The 27,419-nt window shown below is 38.9% G+C and overlaps 1 protein-coding gene across 14 annotated transcripts; it reads left to right on the top strand.

Moving 5' to 3' along the window:
• Positions 1 to 280: 280 nt before the first annotated feature.
• On the top strand, positions 281 to 25,858 carry BCLAF1 (BCL2 associated transcription factor 1). Of its 14 annotated transcripts, XM_066178925.1 has the most exons (16): positions 287 to 376; positions 5,484 to 5,622; positions 6,664 to 6,735; positions 7,167 to 7,215; positions 7,734 to 7,821; positions 8,707 to 8,830; positions 9,688 to 10,593; positions 12,010 to 12,681; positions 12,794 to 12,963; positions 15,604 to 15,709; positions 16,612 to 16,696; positions 17,398 to 17,573; positions 18,715 to 18,895; positions 22,558 to 22,704; positions 24,259 to 24,468; positions 24,610 to 25,814. In XM_066178925.1, the coding sequence occupies exons 6-16, from the start codon at positions 8,727 to 8,729 to the stop codon at positions 24,613 to 24,615; spliced, it is 2,763 nt and encodes a 920-aa protein (XP_066035022.1). In that variant the 5' UTR covers positions 287 to 376; positions 5,484 to 5,622; positions 6,664 to 6,735; positions 7,167 to 7,215; positions 7,734 to 7,821; positions 8,707 to 8,726; the 3' UTR covers positions 24,616 to 25,814. The 14 variants fall into 14 exon arrangements, with proteins under 14 accessions (XP_066035031.1, XP_066035025.1, XP_066035021.1 ...); XM_066178928.1 differs by lacking the exon at positions 5,484 to 5,622 and having other exon boundaries at positions 282 to 376; XM_066178935.1 differs by lacking the exon at positions 7,167 to 7,215 and having other exon boundaries at positions 285 to 376; positions 12,535 to 12,681; positions 24,610 to 25,818.
• The last annotated feature ends 1,561 nt before the right edge of the window (positions 25,859 to 27,419 follow it).

Genomic DNA, 27,419 nt, shown 5'->3' with positions numbered 1-27,419 from the left:
AGGCTACAAGGAGCAATTTATAGCCGCGGCGGTGCGGGGAGAGCTGGGGCCGCGGCGGGCGGGACACGGAGCCTCCGGGCGTGGGGCAGGGACGCGGCTGGGCGGGGGCGGGCGGGCGCCAACCGCCATCTTGCTTGAGGACGGGTACCCGAAAGCAAGATGGCGCCCAGGCTTTGAGCGCGGGGCTGGCGCTTCCCCGCCCAGAGCGGAAGTGACGCTTCGGCGGCAGCGGCCCCCCGCGCCCCCCTCCCCCCCCCCCCCTTCCCCCGTGGTTTTGCTTTTCCCCGCGGGCTTCACGTCTCTTCCTCCAGCGAGACGGAAAATGGCCGCCAGGTTGCCATAAGGGAGCAGGGCCGACGGGAGTTCCGCCCGCCAGGTGAGGGAAGGGTGGAGGTAAAGGGGCTGCGTGGCGGTTCGGGGGGGGGCGGTGGTCGCTGGTTGGGGGAAAGATGGCGGGGGGAGGCTGAGGGGGATCAGCCCGGCCCCGCCCCCCCCGAGCGCGCGGTGCTCGCGCGCCGCGCCGTCCCGCCTTCCCGCGCCGCGTGACCTCGGCGCTCCGCAGCCATTATCCCGATTATCCCGATTATCCCGCGCCAGTCGACGGGAACGGGACGGGAACGGGCGGTCGCCGTCGCCGCCCTGACGCCGGCCACCGCTTCTCGCGGGAGCCGGACCCAGCCGGTGCCGTTCCTCCCTGCGCCCCGGAAAGCGAAGGTAGAAGGGGAAGGGGCGGTGGGAGGCGGTAGCGGAGCTGCTTTGGAGCTGTTCCGCGGCTCCTGGAAACCTGGCGGGATGGGGCTGTAGGGGTGTGTGCGGAATGGGCGGCCGGCCCGCCCGGTTGGACTTCCGCCCCGGGTGCGCGGCCTTTTGTCGTGGGCCTCCCTGAGGGAGGCAGGAAGGCCCGAGGGGATGTGGCTGTACAGCGCTGATTACGCGAATGTTACATTTCCCCGTTATTCTTGTGGGTGTGACACTGACTAGGGAAACGGTGCCGGAGAGAAAGGATGCTTCCCGATATTGGATCAGCCTTTACGGTCGTTGGAGGAATTTCCCTTCGGGCATGGCTGTGGTTCAGGCGCTTGTGCCTGAAGTGCCCCGCGCCTCCCTGCGCCTTTCCTGCCCTGATTGCAGATGCCCGCAAAACCCCGTGAGGGACCGCAGTGGGTTTTATACCCCTTGCTGAAAGGGACTATTGTGTTCCCAGTCGTGATTGTACTGTACTATGCAACCAATGCAAGATCATTCCCGTTATTTCCCCTTTGCTATGTAATCCCCCTGCTTTTTGCCTTTAATTCTGTGAAAATCAGATTCTTGTTTTGTGTGTCATGTTGATCCTGTACGAAGTCAGTACAACCCATCACTTGTTTATCTCGGAGATCAAAGTTTTGTCCTCCAAGGAATGGTTAAATTTTACTATAGGAAGACGTGAGGGCATGCAAAACAAAGGTGCTCTTGACTCTGCGAGTAGTCACTGCTTAAGCAATGCAAATGTATAAAAATATCACTTAGAATAGTTGTTCTTGGTGTGGGAGGGATTGGTTAAACAGCGTGGAGTTGGAGGGAAATGCTGTCTAGCTGCTTTTCTCCTCCCTCCTCCTCGTCCTCCTCTCTGATAATCATGTCGCTTTGGACAAAAGTGGGGGAAATGAGGACGGGGTAAAGGCGCTGGCACTGAGGTGTGCTCCAGGCATGCATCTTTTGGCAGGGAGAGTAAGAATTGCATCCTCCCACTGGTGGCTTTTGATATTGAATGACAGGCTGTGCTGAATGGCCAGATGAGGTTCGGTGTGTTCCAGACATTGGTGCTTGGAGCTGGAGTGCCTCTCTCCTGAGCAGGGCTTTAGCGGGCGAGCCTGTGTGGAACAACTGCTCAGGTGAGGGCTGCGGCTGACAAAATTGGGGCTCAGGTGGTAGGAGCACATTCCATGAAGAAGGGCCTGTTCATCTTGAGGGTGAAGAAAACTTGAAGTGGTCGTTGGAATCTAAAAAAAATCGGCAGGGAGCTGTTTGGAGCTAGGATGTAGATATTTGGACGGATTCTATTTAGGCTGGTTGTCAAGGAGAGACAGTGCTGTAGGGTTTTGTGGAATGCCAGAGACCATTTGGGGTTTGTTTACAGGTAGTGGAGGTGGGTGAAGAAAGCTATTGAAGAAGGTGCTCTGTTTGTCTGTGTGAGAGTTTCTCCCTAAGGTATTCTGAAAAAGCACGTTGCTTGCCTGGTCATTGTGCTGGCACTGGCCTCATGCAGCTTTGTGGTAAATGGGATCTGAAAAAGCAGCTTTTGTCCAGAGCACTTCTCTTACGGATCACTGCTGCAGCCCACCAAGCACCTCGAAGGGTGTCTGTCTTGGAGCAAACGAGGGCGGGAAGATTTCTGCCTTTCCTGCAGCAGCAATTCGTGTGGTTCATAGCAGAGACTGGAGAAACCATGGTGTAAGGGCATATGAAAACACGGTGTGTAAAACACAGGCACAGAAATAACAAAGGCTGTCCAAAACTGTGTGTGTCCAAAAGCATGCTTATTCCTTTTTGTGTATGGACACATTTCTCAGTCACTTTGGTTTCTTTGGTTTTTTTTTAGTTGGAGGAGAAACATGATTTTGTTTGCCAATAGTATTACATAAAAGACAGCTAACAATCATATGATGGTTTTGCAGAGGTGATTTTGCTGTTAGTAGGATGCTGGTTTTTTGACTTAATTTACAAATATTTTGTGTTATTTTCTGTATAGAAATTAATGAATTGAGGGGGAGGGGGAAAGGCCTTTGTATGTTTTACTGTTTCCATTACATTTCCAGCATATGAAATAGGGGAAATAATGCTTCCCACCTCTTATTTGTACATAACAAGGTAGTTTGGGCAAATTTGTCGTGGAATTGTAGTAGGAATCCAAGTCACCAGTGATCCAAGTAGGATGGGTTTAAGTGACGATGAAATGCATTCTGCTCTTGTGTGTGATGTGCCACTGCCACAGTTGTGGACATTAAAAACAAAAAGGAGGGGGAGGTAGAGAGTGGGTCAGAAAGCACAGCAGATGTGCAAGCACTGAATAGGTGACTTACAGTGTTGCCTCATGAAGACTGACTTTCTTTATTTCAGTGGGTGTATTATGAGAAACTGTTAAAAATTCTGTGGAATTTCGCGAAGACTGTCCTGTCCCCTTTTGTATTGTCATGGTTGTATAATCATCCGGTCTTTTGAAGCCTGAATCTCTGAATGAAAACGCAGTTTGGCAACAGCCTGTCAATTACTTAAACAAGATTTTGATTTAAATCTACCTGACAGCTCTCAAGTAATGTTTAAGCAAGAGAAATACAGACTACTAAATAGCTGTAAATGAAGGGTAGCTAAAATAATGGATCTAAGAGGAAGCAGTGTTTTGCTGGTATGAGTGGGTATAACTGTCCTAAAATGTCTTAAACCAATATGTGATGTATAACCTGTAAAATGGCTTAAGAGATGTGTTTAGTCTACAGTGTGTGTACTCTGAGAAAACTCCAACATCAGCGGTGTAGTGAAGACTCCTAAAAACACTGTCTAAAAGGAATTGGATACCATTTTCCTTGTCCTTTTTATTTTTTTAATTAAACACAGCAGATGCTGACAGCGTCACTTACTTTCTTCTTATTGTTTCTTGTGGTGGGATAAGCCTGAGTCTGCTGTGGATCTTGTTTTTGCTTGATGGTCGCACTTGCTGGCCAAGATTGATTGAAGACACCCAAAGATCCTGTTGTTTCCTTTGTTAACAAACTTTTCTGCGTGTGATTCAATAACTGAGAGATGGTGGACTGGCCGAGTTTCAGAAAACGTTGTGGGTTGTTTGGGAGTGTTTGGTTTTGGTTATTTTGACTTTATATGTGTGTGTTTATTTTGGTGGCCGTTTTTTGTTGGTTTTTTGGTGTTTTGTTTTTTATTTTTAAGGCTGCTTGCAAGTACTGTTAAAAAGCTGAAATGTGACCAAGTTTGTTGCTTCTGAAGGTCATGCCAAGCTGTTTTCAGGGATGCTTCAAGTTTGTGGTGCTGCCGAAAGAAGCAGTCCTGCCCAGCTGCTATTTCAATTTCCCTGTGTTGGCCCAAGAGTTTGTGGGCTGTGTAATGAACCATATTAAAAAGAAATGTATTGAAAGTGATCCAGTGTGTGGGTGCAGAAATACTTAGACTGGCATAGGAGAGATCATCAGGAATGTGAGGAAACACAGGATAGGAGAGGTGGGACTGTTTCTTTTAACTAGCAGAGCCACCGTGTTCTGTGGAACTGCAGCAGCTCCTTTGTAAAATCCAGATTTTTTAACATGGCAGTGAAATAGTTAAGAGCCAGGCATCTCCTTTCAATTGTTAGGGGTGGGAAGCGAGGGGAAAAGAAGCTTGAGGGGAAGAGAAGTGTGTGAATTAGAGCCCTGGTGTTCCAGGCACGGACCCTGTTCCCAGCAGTCGTGCTCCTCTTTTAAGAGTGCTGGGTGACAGTGATGACACCTTGTGTCCCATTGTTGATGCACACACACAAAAGGCTTTGGGTCTCTTCTGAGAGAGCAGCAAATGGTCCTCAGGACCTTTTCCATTGCCCTTCACTGTGCCCCTGCTTAACCTGGTGTGGCCACTCCAGGCTGGCCATGAGCAGGAGGAGCCTCTGGGTGATTCCATTTGCTGCTGTGACCCAGTATGTTGGGGCTGTGGTGCTCTGAGGAATTTCACTTTTTCTGTCAAGGTGTGCAGCACGTAGGAGCTGACTGTCACAGACAGCTGTTTTCCTGCATACTCCTGGTACTACTACAGGTTTTTTCTAAATGAGCTTTAATAAAGGTTAATAAAATTTTAGATTCTTGCATATTCTGAGAATATTTACGCAGACCAAAAAAACCTCAGCTATGAAGTCTTTTCACTTCTGTTCCTAAGTATGAGTGTTTGGATAAGTGGATCTTGTGTGTCAAGGTTTTACCTCTTACAATTAAATGAAAACAAAATCTGCAAATAGTTATATGGAGTTTTTATTCAGTAGTTAAGGTTTTTATTCAATGTTCTTTTTTTTAAAAAAAAATTATATCTGTACTCTTCTTTAAAAACTTAAATGGGAAAAGGTTTGCAGATGTGTTTTAGCTGCCAGGGTTGGATGTGGTGTAGCTAATATGTTGTTTAAAAACAGAAGTCTGGCTACTTTTCACCTTTTTCAGTTGCTGGAAAAGATTTCTAAGACTGCAGAACTAACTACCAGAGTTTGAGTTATGGTAATTTAAGATCTTGCCTTCTACTTGGAGGTTTTCAAAATGAAGTAACTATCTTGTTCTATATCCCCAGGATCTAAAGACTTGTCTAAATTAGGATTTGGGATTTCAGCTAACACCAGTTGTAAGTCAGAAATACAGATCATTTAAGTATTCATTTAAAATCTCAGCCTGAACTTGCAGTTTGTATTGCTTTTTGTGTACTAGACTTCTGAATGCCTTGGTTACCCTTTGCTGGCTAATACCATCTCGCCTTTTGTCTAGACAAGATCTGACATGGTGCGATTCACTACTGTGCTCCTTCGGAGACTCATGCTTGCTGATGATGAGAAGTAAAAACTTAATCTTAATAAAGCATATCTTTTGTAGAAATTGGAAATATCTTGGTCACTACTAGTGAATGGTAAGTGGACTTTTGAAAGCAAGGGTTTATGAACACAAATGCTGCATTTCTTCTTTTAGATGAAGAAAACACCTGTGAGCAAGTGTGGAAGTGTCCTTTAGGAACAGTCGATGTTTATGCCTTTAGATTTAATTAACTGAATTGTTGACCTGCAGAATTTTTGGAGATTCAGCCTGTCTGTAGTGAACTGGCATAAAATTCCTGTCTTGTTGCTTGAGTGGAATTCAAAATTGTGCTTAATGTTAAGTTAGACTACAAATGTTCATGGTCTTAAGGCTTGGAGGTAATTAAAAACTGAGGCCAGTGAAAAATTCATACATTTGAGCTGTTTTTGTTATGATAGTTATGTGTCCTTTCTGCATAACTGTAAAAGAGCTAGTTCTTGGAAGATGTTGGCTCTTTAGGTGTAATCATGTATGTATGCATTTTAAACACAAAGTTATACTAGAGTAATGCTTTTGTAAATATTGCAAGGGAAAGCTAAAGATAAATCTTTCACTGTTGGCCTGGTTCTCATCCCTATTTTTTTTCCCAATAAGATAGCTCCAGTGAAGTGCAGAGCTGTGTGCTGGAGCTCAAAGTGGTCTAACAGTTTCCCACTGTCCTTTTTGCCTCCCTCCTTCTGGCTGCCTGCTGTTACCTGCTCCATAATCCAGCTCAGTTTGGCCCTTTATTAAGCTACTTGGATAACCTAGTTAAATGATAGTGGTTTCTAGGTATCAAGAGCTGGTCACTGGAGGACCTGAAGCTGTCAGGGCTGATGTGAAGGTGAGGATAATGTGTTACACAACCGTGTCACCAGGGCTGAGGAAGGAGTGGTCACATGTGGAAAGGGAATGGGATTTGCCCCTTGGCAGTGGTTGGCTCTTGAGCTGCTCCTGTCTTAGTGCGCAGCATCACTGAGTCCAAGAGTAAATTTGATACTTCTTATGTGTTGTCTTTTCATGAGAAACAGATTAATGTTTGAACCCCTTTAAGCAAAAAGGTGCTGCCTTTTAGTGAATGTTCATGTCTTTGACAGTCTCACTTTTTGTTCTATAGGGATCAGTATTGCTGAAAGCACAAATACAGTTTTGAAATAATTTCTTCCTTGGCACCAAGTAACGGTTTGAGGTGAGTTTAGCTTAAGTCCTTTCTAAATATTCTGATTGATCTCAGCTATCAAAAATGAAATCTTCTTTTGCTTTCCTAAATTTTATGCTTGCAGTAAAAAGCTACAGTATATAGAACTGTCTTGTAAAGATCAGCTGTACTTGTCATTCATAGAAGGCAAATCATTTAAAGCTGAGATTGAGTTTATAATATGAACATTAGGCATCTGATGTTTGGTTTGATAATTACTTGTAACAGAAAAAACCCATCAGGTTTTGTTTTCTGACACTCTTGGAAAATTACTATGTCTTAAACAGTTTTAAAGGTCTAAATTTAATGTTGCTCGTGAGTATTGATCCTAAGAGATTACAAGGCATTTTATGTAAGTTTAGTTGAACTCAATGAATTAGCAAATATCTTCAGATTATAGGTTTTGCAAATTTGCTTTTTAGTGGAAGGAGCCAACAAAAAAGAGCATTCAACATACTCTACTTCACCAAGGTAAATAGTTTTTTCTGAGATACATGGAAGGCTGGTTTAAGTTCAGTTTGTACTGGGCTAGTTTCAGTGAGGTTACATCTCTTAGGCCGTGCAAACTCTTGTGGGGAAGGTCATGTGGGGCAGGAGGAACCAGCTGATAGGAGAAAAGTTGGTCTGCTTTTCTCTTTCGGGTTCTCCTAGATGTGTCTAAAGTCTCTGTAATTTTGTTAACTGTAAATTAAACTCTAATGTTGTTTTTGTCTTTACATAATTGAAATACCACCCAGGTAACGAGAGAGATTATATAAGACAGAAAGTGCTTGTTGTGTTGAGCTAGTATTTTTGATACAGTAATGCTGGACTTTAAAGTCTGTTTGCAGTACAAGAGGTAAATGTTTGGTTTTTTCCTTTTCTGTTTTAATTATTATTAAACAATGATAATTGAGCATTCAAAGGCCTGAAAATATGTAGTTACTTGTTCATAGCTTGTATTCGGGTTGTCTAATGTGACACTTCTTTTTTTTTTTTTTTTTTTAAAGCTGGGCAATTTCAAAAGAAAATGGTAATGGGTCAAAGTTTTTATTAATTAAATTGGGGATTTTTAGCCACTGATCCGAAAAGGAAAAGGTGTGTATTTTTTTTTATGGTTAGCACTAATTCTAAGTATCTATTATGACTGTACATAAGAAGAAATGATAGTTTATTATGAATTACTTTCCTTTAGTTCTCATTGATTTATAATCAGTTGTAGTTTTCATAGCTTAATTTGTCTGGTTGAAGTGTGTTGAATCTCATTGCAAACCATATTGTTTGACTAATTGTTAAAATCTTTAAGTTAGCCATGCATTTTACTTGTAGCATAAAAAGCAAAGTTAATCTAAAAAACTGCAGGATGGGCATCTTGAGCATGGAAATTTGGATCAGAGTGATGAGCTTTAGTATGTGTGGTTAAGAGAAATAATACCTGTGGGTCAAACTAACAACTGCTGTATGGACCTGGGCCAAATACTCCAGGGCTTTTTCTTTGCTCATGCAATAGGTGCATTGTAGAGGACTGTGAACTCCTCCTGGAGAAGGAGGAGGAAAGGAAATGCAAGGGAACTATAAATTACACAATAGCTACAATTCTGTTACATTATATTAAGATGTCCAGTGTTGTATTATTCTTGCCTTAATTTGCAGAAATGTTTCATTTTCTGCTGCTTCCTCTCTCCTACAGGATCTGTGTGCACTTGAATCTGGAAAAAACCTTTTACTGTTAAACTTCATGTTTTCAGAGAAAGCATGTGCCCTGCAGCAATGTTAAATTCTTTAAAATGTGGTTAAACTTTTAATTTACTAATAAATGTACTTACATTGTCTCCAAAGGTCTTTTGTTTAGCAAATGCTATACTACTTTCTGATAGTGTCATTTTAGTAGATGCAGATTTTGTTCGTTTATATCATTTACGTGGATGCTAAATGGTTGCTTCCTTTTTTTTCCCTCCTCTGATTGCTTTTCTTTTTGGGAAGGAGTAGATCTACTGGCAAAGATGGGTCGATCTAATTCTAGATCCCATTCGTCAAGATCGAAGTCCAGATCTCAGTCCAGCTCTAGGTCCAGATCCAGATCACATTCAAGAAAAAAGAGATACAGGTAAGTTGATGTCTTACTGCGTGAAAAGGTGATTTGGTATATTATTTTTTTGTCTGGAAAATGTTTTTCACTTGCACGATGCTGTGGCAGAAGTGAGCCTGGGATCCCATTTCATTTTAGGTGGTAGGTAAACTATGGTTTGAGTGTAATTTCTGTGTAATTTTTTTCCCCTTTTACTCTATCTCAAGGTAACTTCATCAGAATGCTGATGGTTCTTCATGATTTCTGGCCCGTTGGATTATTCCCTTCCCCTTTTCATGATGTGTTCTTCATCCAGTCTCTTTGTCTGTAATTTGTTATTTCTTATTCAGCGTTTCATATCTGAAGTAACTTAAGGCTTCAGCAGATAAGCTTTGCTGTATCTTGTCTTCTCAGTTGCCTCCAATGTTTTTCTCATCTTACTTACTAGTGGACATTGCCATCTCCCATAAAAGAAGTGGGTCAGTTGAATGTTTACTGCCTCAGCTGCTGCCATCCACAGGCTGGCATATTAAACTGAGGATCATGTCGCTCCCTGTTCCAGGCAGTGAGCCGTGGTGGCTGAGAAACTGAATGCCATGTTCGGGAAGTGCTGATAAACTCTAATAAAATGGCTGGGGAGGCCACTGAGGGTGGTAGTGTCCTAACCATGTGATACCAAGTTTCACGGTCCTTAGCAGTATAGACATGTTTATTATGATTAATATATTACAGAAATAATGAATAAAGAGGGACTGTAGAAGTTACTTTAAGACTGTAGACACATCATTTACCATTCTGGCTGCATTTTAAGAAATACAGCATTTTGTGTAAAAGTACTTTATTTTTTTTCACTTTTTTTCAGTTGTTAAGTGCTAACATTTGCTTTTTAATTTTAGTTCTAGGTCTCGGTCGAGGACATATTCCCGATCTCGGAGCAGAGATCGTGTTTATTCTAGAGATTATCGCAGAGATTACAGGAATAATAGAGGAATGAGACGTCCCTATGGATACAGAGGAAGAGGTAGAGGGTATTACCAAGGAGGAGGTGGTAGATACCATCGTGGAGGTTACAGGCCTGTCTGGAACCGAAGACACTCCAGAAGCCCCAGGCGTGGCCGCTCACGTTCCAGAAGTCCGAAACGAAGGTCCGTGTCTTCCCAGAGGTCCCGGAGCAGGTCTCGTCGATCTTACAGATCTTCCAGGTCCCCGAGGTCCTCTTCATCTCGTTCTTCATCCCCATACAGCAAATCACCTGTCTCTTCCAAAAGACGTGCATCTCTGGAGAAGCAGGCAAAGAAAACTGAAGGGGCTCCTTTGCAAGACAGTCCCTTGAAAAATAAATCACAAGATGAACAGAAAGATACATTTGAACATGACCCATCAGAGTCTCTTGACGATTTTAACAAATCATCAGCAGCTTCTGGCGACATTTGGCCTGGCCTTTCAGCCTATGATAACAGTCCGAGGTCACCTCATAGTCCTTCTATTGCCACCCCACCTAGTCAGAGTTCATCTTGCTCTGATGCCCCTCTGCTTAGCACGGCCCACTCAGCAAAGGACACACCTCAGCATTCCCATTCCATTCAGCATAGTCCTGAGAGATCTGGCTCTGGTTCTCTTGGAAATGGTTCTAGCCGCTATAGTCCTTCTCAAAATAGCCCATTGCATCATATCCCTTCGAGGAGAAGCCCTGCAAAGACAATCCCATCACAGAGTGCCCCCCGTGAGGAGGCTCGAGTGCGGTCCTTTTATCCTGAGGGTGGTGAACAGGAAACTGCAAAAGGTGGAAAGTTTATGAAAAGGTAAGAACCAAGTTAAAGCCTAATGTTGCCTCTTAAAAATGTTGTTAGAGTTTTGTCAAGATCGTCACCTTTACTTTGGAAAATCCATTATGGAATGCTAATAATATTAGTGTGGTTGGAATTGAGCTTGAAAGATACGGATGCCTTTTTCTGCTAGGGTTCTTCAAGGCCTGGAACGTTGGCCAGTAGAGATAGGGACATGTATCCTTGAGGAAGAGTTGGTTTGTGCTTTTCCTCTATGGTTTATTTTCTTGTACTCAATTTTTTACTAGTAAGAAAAATCTCAGTTGAAATAGCTCATCAGACTTGCTGGCTTGATAGTGAACTCTCTTCACGCATTTCAAAATTTTTATGCTTTGGATAGTTTGGAATGTAAATATTCTGGAAATCTAAAAATGTCAGTGTTGTGTAGTAATTTCTTTATGTTGACATAAACAGCATCAATAGCTGATTGTGTGGTGCGATGTGTAAACTTTGATGTCTTGAATTGCATTACTTATCAAAGAGGGTAGGTGTTGGTATTCTAGGAATATAATGCTGTTGATGTGAAGGAAGTTCAGTGTTCCAATGAACGTAAAAATCTTCAATTTGTTCTTAAAAAGTTGGAAATAGTAATTTTTGAAAGCCATAAAAGTGTTACTGGCATTAGACTGTTCCTCTCTAATGTGACTGGTGTTTCAGTGGATTTCTTACAAAATGAGTTAGAGAGAAAAGTTGTGACTGTGCTATATAGGCTTGATTGTAGGCTTTTAAATTAATTTGTCTAGTCAGTGATTTATTATGTAAAAAAAATTGCTGCTTAGGAGATCAAAAATATGACTTCTCTTGGATTAGATGCATTGGAGTTGGTGAACGTATTAGAACCTGTGTGAACATGGCATACAGATAAAGCAGTGGCTGAAATAATTAATTGGTGTGTTTCTGTGTTTAGGAGAGCTGCCTTCTAAAGGTTCCCTGCTTGTACACAATATAGTGAATGCACTAAGCCTGTGCCAGATTGTGGAAGGATATTAGTGATGTGCAGGACCTTGAAAAGAATTAACTTTTTTTATGCTACTGCTTCAACTCTTTCAGTAAAAGAAGTGCAAAAATGAATTGCGGTCTGAATTTTCAAACCACGTGAATTTGATGGAAAAAATTACTAGTGTAAGAGAATGTGAAACTGGGTACTGATTAAGAGAACAAGCAAGTAAATTTCTACAGAAGGGATTCTACAGAAAGGCATTATATTCTTCAGATGCCTCCATCAATGCATAAATGACAGTGGATACAATGTTAATGGTGTGCCAGGCATTGCATGCTAAAGTTAATTGCTCAGAGGAATGTATTTTCATCTTCTTGGTGTGGAATTGACACGAAAGAGGAATGCAAGTGAATGCAATCCAGAGTTACCAGTCTCTTCTTTGCTATCCACAGGTACACAGATGAAGAGTCTAGAGTTTACCTGCTTGATAGGGGTAATACCAGGGAGAAGGAGGCCCAGAAGGAGAGAGGATCAGAAAAAGGGAGGACAGAGGGAGAAAGGGAATGGGAGGAACAGGAAACTTTAGATTTTTTCGTTGATAAAGAGACTGGGAAGGAAAAGTTTAATGACTCTGAAGGGGAGGACACAGAGGAGACAGAGGATTACAGACAGTTCAGAAAATCTGTCCTGGCAGATCAGGGTAAAAATTTTCCTACTGCATCTCACCGGAATGCTGAGGAGGAAGGAACCAAATACAAATCTAAAATACCAATCAAGGGCAATAGAGAGAGCGATGGATTTAGAGATGAGAAAAGTTATAAGCTTAAAGAGACTGGCTATGTAGTGGAAAGGCCTAGTGCAACAAAAGATAAGCACAAGGAAGAAGACAAGAGTTCTGAGAGACTAATGATGAAGAAAGAAACTCAGTCACCTGAGCAGGTAAAGTCTGAAAAGCTCAAAGAACTCTTTGATTACAGTCCTCCTCTACACAAGAATCTGGATGCGAGAGAAAAATCCACCTTCAGAGAGGAGAGCCCACTTAGGATCAAAATGATAGCCAGTGACTCCCATCGTCCTGAAGTTAAACTCAAAATGGCACCAGTACCTCTTGATGATTCCAATAGGTAAATTATTCCACTTTACAGTGTGGTTCTCCACCTGTGTGCAGTGTCGTTCATATTTATTTAAACTAGTGGTTTCTTTCTGTGTGTCTCTTTTGTTGTTGATACATTTTAGACCTGCTTCCTTGACTAAAGACAGGCTGCTTGCTAGCACACTTGTCCATTCCGTCAAGAAGGAGCAAGAGTTCCGATCCATCTTTGACCACATTAAGTTGCCACAGGCCAGCAAAAGCACATCAGAGTCATTTATTCAGCACATTGTGTCCTTGGTTCACCATGTCAAAGGTATGTGTTTAGTTGATTGTACCAGATATGTGTCTGACAAGTTCATTTAAGCCTGTTTGCTGTTTCTAGTACGGTAAGATTTCAGGCTTCTTCTAATGTTGTGATTTAGCCAGACTTTCTTAATTAGAAAAATAATAGCCACTCAAACTAGGACAAAAAACCCACAAACAGGGTAGAGTATAATAGCAAGTATTCTATGTTTCTGGATAAATTTTTGAGCTTAGGTGGCATAGAAAGTTTGAATTTCTGCAGTGTAGTTTAAACATACTACACTGGTCAGTTTTTCTAATTTTATTTTAATGAGTCTAACATAAAAAATTATATTAAATGTTGCAGTGTGGTTTGACAGATGTCTTTGGAATGTAAATGCAATGACATTCCTTTAGGAGCACCCTAGAGGTCATTTCCAGATTCATATTAGAAGAGTTTTTTTCCCCTCAGTAGGATTTAAGAAAAATTGTATTTTAAATGGTAGTAAAGTTCATGGTGATGTTTTATTCCTACAAGACAACATTTTCAGGAATTTCACTTAGAGAAACTTGGCAGTGGCTAAATAAACCTCCATTAGATGAGTTGTACACTAATTATTTTCTTATATAGCAATAGTGGCTATTTTCTATAAACCCCAAGAAGAACCCTCAACAAATCAAGCATAACAAAAGTCCTCCTCCAAAATCACTGAAATCCAAACCTGGACCATCAAAGTAGATATATCTCACTTAGATCATATATCCTCTGAAGTTTTTTGATGGGAAAATAGATAATAATACCTGAAATTCCCTGAGGATGTCTGGAGTGTTCTTTAAATGCTTTTTTTCTATAGAATTTGCTGTATTCCACTGGACTGTTGTCTTGCTGTGTTATTAAATGTAACTGAAATAATAGAAAGCTGGTGAAAGTAAGTTTGTATCATCACAGTAAAGGGAAAAGTGAAAATGCTTAATTACGTACAGTTCCAATGAACTGTCTGTAAGCATTGTTTTTAAGATCTATTAGCTTCTAAAATTGCTGAGATTTGTGTGGTAGAAATATGTGCTGAAGTTCAGTTAAAAATCTCATTTTGTTGGCATAATTCAGATTACTAAAGCCAAATTATTTCCTTCGTATTGAACTACTTACAAAGTAATAGTCAACAGTAATGGACTATGATAATGCATTAGTTTTAAAAAGTTTTTTTTTGGGGATACCTGTTTAGTGTATAATGATTTGTTGTGAACGTATCTATTTATTGATATGTAAAGAAATGTAAGACTCAATCCAGTGAGAGCTTCTGTAAATTTTTGCTTATATGGTCCATATGTAACTGTAGGTGAAAATAATAGTTGCGGAACTCTCACAGGTTGATCACAGAGTAGACTTTTTCTGTAAATTTTTGTATTTTGAATATCTGATAAATTTAACAGCCTGTCAGGTCAAGTAACTAGAATATGTACTGTTATGGTTGTTTTTAAAAGCAGAACATCTCTTTTAAGTTTCGGATTTACTGTGGTCTGTGATCAGAATTTTTGTAACTTTTTTGACAATCTGAAATTGTGTTCATTATTGGTATGATGCGACCAGTCTGAACAGCTCTTTATTAATGTAGAGCTGAAAATGCCCAGTGATGTTTTCTTTTTCATTGTAACTAGGTCCTGGAATGTGTTTTGAAATGGCAAAATCCATGTTACAAAAGTAAAATAGCTGTTGAAAGATACAGATGCCAAACAGGCAAAGTTGAACCTTCTGTCTTCCTGGCAAAAATGGCATAAAAACAGAATTACTAGCTCAAATTCCTGTGTTTGATGGAATTATGATTGAGGCACTACCCTTGTAGTGGCCGTTTCAAGTTTTAATGGTTGGTTATGAGACAAATGCTGGATGCCGGGCGGTAAGTTGATACAGATGTATGTTGACCTGTTAAGCAGATAGTTTGCTTCATATGTAACATTTCATAGCTCATGACTTTATGTATTTCTATATTACATTTAAACACATTTGTTGAGCTGGTTTGAAAACTGAGTTTCACTGTGGGTAATTTAACTGTCTCTGAAGGAAGGAGAAAACTTGTCAGAGAAATTGTCAAAGTTTGCCAAGATGCCAGATGCTTAACAATTTATTTATGCATAGGTGTGTTAATTGTATCGTTTATCATCACCCAATCAAGAAATTGTGTTCTTTAAGAAAAGACTTGTTAGATCATTCATGTAGTTATTGAAGCCTACATTACTTAAATGCTTTCACTACTTCTTACTTTAAGTTAAAGATGAGATGGACGGTAAAGTGTACTTACTGCAAGTATTCATGACTCAAAAGTAATTTCACTTTCTCTTGTGGGCAAAGTATAAAGTAATAGTTTAAGAAATTGCTCTTTATCATTAGAGGAAGATGTCACTGAAAATGAGGAAGTCCAGTTAGTAAATGCTGCTTGAATTAGATGTGATACAGTCATGGCATAGTAGACTTGAAGTGATGCTGTGTGCTGTTATTTTGTTTGGGTCACGGAGTGTGTAAAATAGGGAAAACACCACATTTGCTTGTCCTGATAAATTTATTGAAAATACTGTGGGTTTTGCCTGCTACTTGCCTTTCTGTCAGGAGTAAAAATAAGTGTCAGTTGAATTAAACTAATGAAACAGTGTTTTTTTCTATTGTAACCAACAGAGCAATACTTCAAGTCGGCTGGAATGACCCTAAATGAGAGGTTCACTGCGTATCAAAAAGCAACTGAAGAGCATTGCACCCGACAAAAGAGCCCAGAAATACATAGGTATATGTTACTGCATATGCAGATGCTTTGTGTTTCAAATAGCGTCTTCTGATACTTCTTTTGAGAACCCAAAATACTTTTTCTAATCTGGATGAGGTAATTTGTATGATTACAAAATACAAAAAAACCCCAAAACCTTCTGTAAAAGAGAACTCACCTGAGTCAGGTCTGGCTTCATCTGTGGTTTTGTGACAGATGTCTTCTCTACCTCTGTATCTCATTTGGGATATATTTACTTTTCTCACATGCAGTGCTCAAATATTGAGGGGCATATGTCTTGAAGATGAAAAGAAGCCCTGTACATGCATCTTTCTTCTTCAGTGTGAAATGTTCCATCTCATACTACTTTAGTTTTTGTGTGTGTTAATTTACAGCAGTTTTTTGAAAAATCTGAGAATCTAAAAGGTAAGAAGGTAGGCATGCAGATGTAGTGTCTGATCACGTGCTCTAGTTTCATGATGCAGTGTACTATATTTGTGTTGCATGTGAGGATACAGTATCTAACTTCACAATTTTTCTTGCTAAGAATTTTTGACTATTCAGTAAACTATCATAGTGGTGATGGTTTCTTGGAGGGGGTGGGCTTTCAACTGGATACATATACTGGTTCTTTTGAAGTAAATCATTAAACATTTTTTCGGTCTTCCAAGCCATACTTAAAATGTTGAACATCAGTCTGCCTGTTTTCTGTATTTGTGTTTTTAGCATACTTCACACAGAACAGAACTTGGGTTTTTCATTTTTAGTTGCTTCTGTATTCTGATGGTGAGGTTTAATAATGCATAAAGTTTATTCTGCTGCAAAAATGCCTTGTTTGTCAGTTTTCTGTTGAAATGAGTTGTCTGAGGCTGTTAACAGTCATGTACATGTATGGCAAGACACTGCTTTTATTTTACGTTTAGGAGGATTGACATCTCTCCAAGTACCCTGAGGAAGCATACCCGTTTAACAGGTGAAGAGAGAGTCTTTAAGGAAGAAAGTCAAAAAGTAGGTTCTAAATAAATGTCCTATCTGTGCTTCTAAACTTACTAAACTTAGTCTCATTTTAAATCTCAACTTAATCTCTTGTTTTCTGTATGAAAATACAAAAATAATTCATATTTATGGTACCTAGAGTACTTGGTATTTAGATTATTTAGATTTTTTTTTCTTTGAGTAAAACATGTTGCCAAGCTGGTTTATGTAGCGTGATTTTGCTATATTAATAACACAGTATGTAAGGTCAAGTCTTCTACCATGCTTCCTTTCTTCTTGCATGTTTCTTGACCACTAAGCTACCCAAGGACAAAGAATAGGTTTGGGGCAGACAGAAGTACCAAGATGGTCAGTGAGTAGTGTGGTTGAACTGCAAAGGTGCTTGCTTGTGCTCCGCTTAAAAACAGTTCACCAGAAGAAACGACTACTTAATTATCTCCTCAAACCATGTATTGTGGTCTGTCTGTATCATCAAAAACTAGACACCAATTGGCTTGATGGGAATGCTTGTTTGAAACTGAAATTCTTAGCTGTTCTTTTTTTAGATGTAGCCATTGCGTGTAGAGGGCAAAGTCAATTTGTGTGCTGTAGTTCGTTGAAAAATAGGTAAATTCTCTTTCTTTATTTTAATTGATGCACAGCTTGCCTTTTCACTGATACTGTCTTGATGTTTTATTTCAATATTTTGTTGCAAAATATATATTTGTTTTCAGGGAGATAAAAAATTAAGGTGCGATTCTGCTGATCTTCGGCATGACATTGACCGACGTAGAAAAGAACGAAGTAAAGAGCGAGGAGACTCAAAGGGTTCCAGGGAATCCAGTGGGTCAAGAAAGCAGGAGAAAACTCCAAAAGATTACAAGGATTACAAATCTTACAAAGATGACAGGTAAATATTTGAAGTCCCTATAGAGGATTTTAGCTTCTAATTAGCCTTTTGTAATTGTAAGCTTAATTGCTTTCAATTTTCAATGTATAATGGAACATTTGATTTTAAACAATTAAAATTATTTGTTTTACAGCAAATATGTATTATCTGTCTTTTACACGGCTTATGGTGGATGAGGACAAAAACTTTGGAATAGCAAGCTAACACTGAAAAAAAAAATGACAAATTAATCTGTCCTATTATCCAGGCTACATCAGGAGGTTGGACTTCAATGCAGTACATTTCTGTAAACAGTTTGTGTAAGAACTTTGGCTCGTTATGCTTGATTCCGCACTTTTTCAACTCATAACACCCAGATTATGAGAATTTTACTGATACTTAGGTTTTAACATGGGTGAAAAGGGGAATTGTTTAATTTTTGTCTAAAGCCAGTGGGCTGTTTTAAGAAAAAAATGTTAGCATATCTCAGTGGATACTGTGTAGAAGTGGTAAGAGTTACTTCAGGTATGACCTTTCTTTGAGTAGAATGCTAAGATCTTGTAAATTGGGTCAAGTTAATACCACTATGGGGTTACTAAAAGTTTTGCTGTAGGAATTTTTTCCCTGCTTTGTACTGTATATAAAGTGAACTTTTACTTACACTTCCTGTTTCCCATTTACTTTGACTTTGGTATCCACATTTTCTTCCACTGGCTAATTTTCCTACGACCATCTATACAGGGAAGCCCATACCATACCTCTCAACAGTGTGCAAACTGAACTGTGTCAAGTTACTGTAAAACTTTGCCTTGAGGGTTTTTTCCCTTTAACTTCTGTTTTTCTGCCTCACAGGAAAGGCAGATCTTAAAAGTATCAACATCTTTTCATGGCATCAAAATCTAGAAAAGTTGTATTTCACAGTTTGCAGACTGCTGCTTTCCAACTCACCAGCAATAATATGCACTTAGTGCACTTAAATGTCTCAGAGGAGGCTGGAAAGTGGAAATATACTTCGCCTTAATATCTCAAATATGTAACGTGTGACTTTATAACCAGAAGGGGGTTAGTTTTTCATAAGATCTAGAGACCCGGTTTAGTATAGCATGTTACAGACTATCCCGTACGTTTAAAATAGCACATAGTGTATTCTTTTATTTTTCAGTAAACAAAAAAGAGACCAAGACCGTGCTCGGTCCTCCCCATCTTCCTCCCCATCTTCTTCCTCATCCAGTTCTCGAGAAGAAAAGGATTGCAAGAAAGAACGGGATGAAGAGTTCAAAACCCACCATGAACAGAAAGAATACTCTGGTTTTGCGGGAGTCAACAGGCCAAGAGGCACCTTTGTAAGTTTTTCTCCTTCCCCCAAATTATGATCACTTCACCAATGATAATAGTGTAAGAAAGGAAATGAGGGAGTGTTGTAGTGATTCATCTTAGGCTAGACTTGAGATCTTTATGTGAGATACTGAGCCTGAAATATTGAGTCACTTTTTTTTTTTCTCCAGCACTCCCCAGTAGTAGTTAAATGATATGTAAACACGCATTAACATGACATTAGAGATCTGATTAGCATAAGGATCTGGGGAACAGGATTTCTTGATCATTCCTTGCTCTTCTGTAATAATGCTATTTCCTAACAGGATGTGAAAATTCAGTGTTCTGTAAATTTTGAATCTTGGGTCCTGATACCTCTTAGCTCCCTGCAGCTTCTGTTTTTCCCTCTCACATTGGGTTTGGTTTTGCCCTTCTTTGTGTGTAAGGCCTGCAACTTTTAAAATAGAGAATGGCACATAATTAAAAATGTCTGTCAACCTTGAAACAGCTGTGTTGAGGAGATGGTATACTTGTTATTTTTATGTTTTTTTTGGCTTGGACTAGCCACTGAGCATGGAAGCTCATTGATCTACCTCTAGAATGTATTTAAACATTGTGATTTGGAAAGTGGCATATTGACCACTATAGTCTTCAGAAAAATCTTTAACTGTCTGATTCCATGTTAATGTAATTATTGATACATAATTGGGAAATGTAGAAGCATTTGGAAAAACTAGGAATCAATAATGGAGGCCTTGAAACAGATAACGAGTAGTTTAAAGCACCATACAACGCAAATGGAAAAAAAAAAAACCTCACAAATAGACACCACACACTCACCCCAACAACACAGCAAAACAGTCCTCCAGACCTCAGCTAAACACACAAAAAAGTTCAAGTTCCATGTAGGTTGGGAAAAACTGTTTTACTTAATAAGTAGGAATAATTTCGTACTTCAACAATAATTCCTTAATGTAGCCTGTAATTAAGACCAAGCAATGCTAAATTGCATTGTTTAGTATAAACATTTAGTCATGCAAGAAGTATGTTTTGAACTACACATAAGGGTGTCTGAAATGCTTGTGGCACGTGCCAACACTTGAGGTTTGAATCTTCCATGTAAAAAAACTGTAGCTACCTAGAGGATAATTCAAAGTTCTAAATTTCTAACACTAAAAGTGCATCATTTCCTCCTTTCTTCTTACTTTTTTTATATAGTTATGCTATGGAACTATGTGGCATAAGTATATAAATCCCTGGATGGTGTAGGCATCAAATATGACTATCAGCACAATTTCTACCTATATAAAACAGTGACACAAACAAAACAAAAGTTAAATAAAAGGGAGCTTAAAACTCAATCTCCTCCTCTCTAGGAGATTTAGTGGGAGAAAACTTGTAATGCATTGAAGCCTTCCTCCTTTATGAAACCAGATTGTACATATTGGGAGAAAGAGGTGCTACTTTACATTTACTTTACATTTGAGGTAGATGGGAACTGGAAAGTTAATAGATTTCTACTCATTTAATTGCCAGTGACTGCCAATTTGGTCTGTGCAGTGATAACAGGTTAATGTTCCCTAACAACATACATGGTCACACACAGGCTTTTGGATCAAAGTGTCTGAGCAGATGAATCTAAATAGGCCAACCACTGGCTCAGATCTCCGCTTTAGGGATAAGTCTTGGATGGGAGCAAAAAACGCAGACCAGGTAGCGTAGGAATGTGTTTGTAAACACAGGCTAATAGTGGCTGCATTCCAGTGAATACTCCTTTGCCTTTGGAGTAAATAAAATGCTTTCATTTTGAATCCTTCTCCTAACAGGAAGCCTTGGGGAATGTAACATCTCCCCTATGCTGCAAGCTGATGTTAAAGCAGCAATGGTTTTTCACTAACTTTGCTTGGTACATGATTTTTTTGGATTCTAGGCTTCCCATACATATGCATCATGAATAGTTTTGAAATACGGACACAGAAATACGGATAAGTGGAATTTTTGAATGGCAATGTCATTAGTATCCATATCTGAAAGAATTCTGTGTAGTGGCTCTGTTTAAAGTGAGTTCTACATAGAAAATATACTGTTATCTTCTTTGTGGTGGTCTTTCTAATAAGCAAGCCCATAAGGATAACACCATAGGAGGTTTTATGTCCTGTACTTCTTTATCTGGAAGATGATTTGGTAGGGGAAAGCATTAATAAAATGGTGAGGAAAACTAGATGTTTTTCTTAATGGGAATCTGATCACAGGACTAAATACCAGCAAGAGCTGGTACCTTTTTTTTTTGTCTTTTTTAATCCTGTCATAATTCTGTCTGCCCCCTGCCCCTCCCCCCAGTTACGATTTTTTGTGCCCTAATTTTGTAAAGCTGTTGGAAATAAAAGAAAGCATGTCTTATTTCCTCCCTTGGATGGTTACTCTATCACTTTCCAAATGACTCTCCAAACAATTTTTTGTTTGGGATTTTAGTGGTGTTTTGTTTTGTTTTTTTTGGTATGGGTTTTTTGTTTGTTTTGGGTTTTTTTTTGTTGGGTGGTTTTTTTTTTGTTTGTTTGTTTTTTTTTCTTCCAGAGTTTTGGATAGGTTTTATTAGCTCTCTACAGATTGTTTTACAGTCTGTTTGACTTCACAGTAATTTTAAATCTGTCCAACATAAATGCTGCATTAGAAGTTTTGGAGCTTTGTGGAACTAAGTATGCATAATATTTAACCTTTTGAATTTGTTAATTATATACATTTTTGATCAATGTTTATGGAACATGCTTATTTTTAACAAATAAATTAGGTTCCTGTCATATTTTTGTACTATTGCTCTGAAGATGCAGTTCTGTGTTTTTAAGTAGGTTGCTTGTGGAAACTGTTCTGTAGTAACTGCAGTTTTTAGCAGTCTTATCTTCCCAGACTAACCTTTCTTCTCCCCTGGGATGAAGGATATAAGCTTGTTTTAATGTTTTCTACAAGCTAAGTATTTGCATGCTGAGATAACTGTATACATTACTACTTAGTCTACTCTGAGTTAAGGGCGGTTTTTGGTGTAAGGCTTTCTAGCCTAGCATTTTAAAACCCCAGTAATTCATTATAAAGAATATTTTAAACACTATTACTTTAAACATTGCTACTCTGCACAGTACATACTATTGACTTTTTTCTGAGTATTTAGTCATTTGAACTGTAATTTGGCCTAAGGTACATTCTTGAATCTCAGTTTAAAATGCTTAAGTAACACACAGTGGATATACTCCTTTGAAAACTGCGCTGTTAGTATGTGTTCCAGAATCACCTTTTCATAAATGATTCAATTGACTCCATAAATATCTTTCTTTTCCCCCGACAGTTTTGTCCCTGTTTCAGTCTAGTTTTCCCCCTGGCTTCTTGTCTGTGGACAGCTTTAGAAGCTTCTTGTGACCTTTTGTTCCAACACACTGGTTTACTAGCAGTCAAATTTCTTTTCAGTGGTTGTGGGTAAACTTATGCCAAGAACTCAAATGTGTTGTAAGTAAGTTTAATAGAATCATTATTTCAAAATGAATGTTTGAATATATTACTTAAGGTAGTATGTGAATTTGAAAATGGTTTTTCCACTTGCAGATACTGTGATTAAGCACAGAAAGTATTTTCAGTAACAGAGAACTTGAACTCTACTTTGTGGTGTTATGTAAATGGATTAAATGACATCTTGGTTAATCAGTTTCGAATTAGGGGCAGAGGAAGAGCCAGAGGAGTCTTTGCTGGAACAAATACTGGTCCCAGCAACTCAAATACTACTTTTCAGAAGAGACCGAAGGAAGAGGAATGGGATCCTGAATATACCCCAAAAAGCAAGAAATACTTCTTGGTGGGTGTGGAGAACTCGATGTCTTATGCATGCTTTTGTTTTTTCAAACTTTCTACAAGTGTAGAAGTAGCATGCATGTATGGACAGGGACTAGAGTAACTGTGAGGGTATCAGGGTGGCTGTAGTGGTTGGTTCTGCTTATCTTTCATCTTTCTGCAGCAGGCTGGCAGTAACTGAGGCCTGACATGGAATTTATTTCCAAAAGTTTCATCAGGGAGTGGGGAAGAAGGCAGGTTCAGTCAAAATTTATTACAACCCAGCTATAAACCAAAAAAGCTTATGCTGTGTTTTCCTGGATTTACGTCTGTATGACATTTGAGATATGTAGATTGGTCTGGACGTCTACAGAAGTGAAAGATCAGGAAAAGCTGACAGTATTTGTGTATGAACATAGGCAGACTCTGTTATGAGCAGTTTTCGGCTCTGAGTAGTGTGATAGTCATAAGAAAATCACCACAGTTTTGATGCCTGTTTCCCATCTGGATTATGAAAGGAGGACCCTTGATGTAACCACTTTAAGTAGTGCAGTACACTGAATGTGTGGCCTCTACTCCAGTTACTTCCATAACAATGCAGACTTTGAAGGATATTGTTTCATCATTGAAAAATGATTAGTAATGAAGATGAGATCTTCTCCTGTGGCATTATAGCTTGTCAAAAATAACAGGTAGCTAAGAAATAATGCAGTCTTAATTCAGATATTTCTTTAAGGAGTTGTGTTCCTAGACTTATCTGAATTTTCCTGATCTGTAAACAGAGATGTGATAATCTATTAGTGATATTAGAACAGTCGATTGTAGCTATTAAACTTGAATTTCTGAAAATATTTAAAATTAAATAAGCCACCCTTCAACTGCTTCTGTGTAATTAAACCATGTTATATGGGTGTGATGTATGTTTAATAGTTCAGACTTCTTTCCAAATCACAAGTTAAAAAAAAAGGATGTTGAAGCAAGTGTACCTCACCGTTCTAAATATAAACTTTTTTATATTAAGTAATGGTTTGTAGATTTCATGCAGTGCATGAAATGATTGTGAGAACATACCAAGCTATGTAAGGCTGTATTTGGTAGCAAGACAGCAAACTTTAGGCTTATTAACCAGAGAAACTCAACTATTGTTTGGTAATGTTATATTTAAAGAGTTTAAACTTAATTTGCCCTATTTTGTGCGCATGGGGTAGGTTTTCTGAAAACTACGTTCAGTTACCTCTTCTTATGAACTCCTGCTGTGCTAAAGTAACCTAGCCCTTTCCTGTAGCTTCTTTTAAAGTAACAATTTTCCCCCGCAAAACTAGAAATTCTTAATTCTGACTGAGTGTAAGTTATAGACAAGTGATTTGTTACTAACATTTGAGTAGACCCACAGTGAATAAGGGCTCTTCAAACAATTCTGTTGTGGTTTTAGTTCCAACATTATGCCTTTTAAGAGTTATTATGATCTGAAGAGAACTTCTTAATAGTTCCTTGTTTTATACATTTGCTATAGAGTACTAACATTATGGGGTACATTTAAGAGGTGTCTAACCTTACTCTTTTTCTGGTGTTATTGTAGCATGACGACAGAGATGATGGTGTGGATTATTGGGCCAAAAGAGGAAGAGGCCGTGGTACTTTCCAGCGTGGCAGAGGCCGTTTTAACTTCAAAAAGTCAGGTAGCAGTCCGAAGTGGACACATGACAAATACCAAGGGGATGGGATTGTGGAAGATGAGGAAGAAACAATTGAGAATAATGAGGAAAAGGACAGACGCAAAGAGGAAAAGGTAAATCATTCGGTGAATTGCAGATTAGACAGTTCATCTTGCATTATGCCAAGTAATTGGATGCATGTAGGGATCACTTTAAAGGTTTTGGAGTTTGAATATTAACAGTTTCCAACAAGACTGTTTTCTTTCTTTCCACAGGAATAACCTGGAAGAAGGTTGTAGCTGAAAGAGCAGCTCTTGCACCACCCACACAACATTTTTAATATGTTTTTTTTGTTGTCAAATGAATGTAAGCATTTTACTTAAATTTTACTGTTGGAAAGTAGTTTAGAGAGATTGTTTTCGTTTCAAGCCTTTAGAAAAAAATCATGATATAGTAAACTATGTTAATGATCGTACAGGTAGAAAGTAAAATATTTGTAACAACTTTTAAGAAATTTTACTGTTTGTTATATGCAGTGTAATTCTGCTTTGTCCAAATATATGGTCAAGTACAACTCTAAAAGTTTTGATTCTCCCCTATGTCTGTGTTTTATTCTGAAGTAAACTTACAGCTCTGCACACCTGAAATCTTGGAGCAGCATTTTTTATAAACTGATCACTACTTCTCTGTTGCCTTTTTATAAGAATTGTATTTAAGGGTAGTTATCTAGTCACAGTGTAAGTACAAACAGTTGTGCAAAATGCTGATTGTATGTTAGTTCACAAGAATCACATTTACATACTGATAAACCTGATTCTTATTCCACCCTGCAAGGGTGCAGCAAGAATGTTACTTCAGCAGTGAAATCATCACTCTTCATTAGTAGCCTAAGAAATACATATGCATATACAGACTACAGTGAGTTTCAAGTGTACTCTTTGATAGCTTAGTCATCAGCAGAACACTTGAGTTAAATGGGTGGCAGTATCAATCTAGCTTCTTTTTTAGCAGTTTCTTTTTACAGTTCGTTAGAATTGTCTCTAATTTCTCTTTGTGGGCTTGCTTCTCTGGGTATATAATCTGGCAGGAGTGAGTCAATCACATGTACAGCATGTAAGTTAGAATGAGAGAGCAGGGCAGGAGCAGGTGGGAGGAGAGAGAAAAATCAAAACACCAAAAAATCCTTGAAACAATAAAGCAATATATGTTAAAACCTGAAAAGATAATTCATATATACCAGAAGTGTGGGAAATGAATCTTACTTTCTTCAACGCTGATTTCTAGTAATTGTGCTGCAAGAATTTTTGTAGCCAAATTGCAGATGTTAGGGGTTTTCTGTTGGGTTTTTTGTTTGACAAAAATAACAAGCTCTCAAGCTTAGTTTTACTGGTAGGTAAACACTTAACCTCTAGAGTGTTAAGGATGACAGTAACACACTTGAATTAGGAGAACAAGGACATTCTAATGCAAGAAGATTACTTTGTTTCTGTTTCTCAACATGCTGTAGATAAACTAAATCTTAATGTTATGTGGAGTTACAAGTGTGGTTTTTCCTTATTCACCCCTTTGAATGGCATAATATCTTTAAAAGTAGGAGGATTATTTTTAAAACAATCCTCACTGTAACTGAAGAAACTATATTTTAGGTTGTACTAGTTTGCCAGCAGCTGTGTATAAAGGGAAACAGGAATAATACTTGCCTCCCAACAGTAGTTAGTTAATAAAGAGTCATTCCTTCTTTATGTTTTAAAACGTTTAGGCCAGCTAAACTGTTGTTGAAAGATTTGCTTTTACATGTACAGCACATCTTTTAATAGCAGTTTGAAATGATAAACCAAGTATTCTTTGGACTTCTCAGCAAACCTCAGACTTTGTGTATATTAAATTAGAATAAGGAAAAAAAAGGGAACAAAGCAAACTTGACATCAGGGTCAAAGTCTGTCCTAATGAAGTAAAATTGAACCTCAGTCTAAAACCGAACAGGATCAAGATATGCTTGAGCTGTCATGACCTTAGAACAGGTAACTTGTATCATTTATGTCAAGTTGAAAGTGGGTTGTTAGGGTCTGTGTGTCATAAAGGAGTACAATTCCTGCAAAGTGAGGCAGATGTAAATTTTGTACTTCAGCTGAGTGTCCAAGGAGGTCTGGTAGCAATTGCTTTGGTAATAGCATTTGATGCTATAAACCTGTCTGGAGGTTAGATCATGAAAATCCTTTTCTTGCAATCCCTAATTTCATTGTATTTCATCAGAAATGTAATTTGACTACAGAACACATGATGACAGCCACTAACATTTCTTTAAATAAATTAATTCAAATTAAGAGATAATGTAGTCAAAGATGCAAGTTGCAATCTGTCTCTGAGACATCTGTAAGAGAGAGTGAAGATCACTTTTTAAATCCAAGTCTAGTGCTTCAGCACTTACTAGTCTTTCAGCATGAGCAGTGAATTTTCACTGTGCTAGGAAAACACATTTTTGAGGTTTTCTCTTGGTGCTACTAAGGTAGTTGCATGACCCGTGAATGGAATTTCAGTGCACTTTGCATTTCTCTTGTTAAAAGGTATTTGGTGGCACAGGGGAAAAATGTGTAGACATTATGCTGGTGTAAAGTGTTTAACTGTTTTGAATTCAGTTATTCATTCTGACTCACTGCTCTTCAGCAGTGAAGCACTTTTTAAGGACACCATGCAGAGATGAAGTGGATTCACAAAGTTTGAAGTTACCCCTGCAGTTCAGCGAAAATCAGGCATACATTTTACTAGGCCAAAGAAAAAGGCCACCAACCAACCTGGAATCCAGTAACTGTATTGTTGATACAGTATCCATTTAGTTTCTTGGTTTGAAATTAAATCTCACATCCTCGTCCCTCCTAGGAATAATCAGCATTACTGTAACTGTGGGCAGCTACATAAGAGTAAAACTTTCCTGCATTCGTTTTGCTAGTGCTTTAAAAAGAGAGCTGTCCCTGAGCTTTGGCTCAGCTCCAGGGGTACGGCTGCAGCATTAAGCCTTGAGCCCTGTGTCACTTCTTGTTTTTTAAAGCTGGCCTGTCACAAGATGCTTTTGTTCAGAAGATCTGAA

This window comes from Chamaea fasciata, unplaced genomic scaffold, assembly GCF_029207755.1.
Source record: "Chamaea fasciata isolate MVZ Bird 193981 ecotype frontalis unplaced genomic scaffold, bChaFas1.0.hap1 SCAF_3, whole genome shotgun sequence".
NCBI lineage: Eukaryota > Metazoa > Chordata > Aves > Passeriformes > Sylviidae > Chamaea > Chamaea fasciata.
This window is presented reverse-complemented; position numbering and strand designations above follow the sequence as displayed.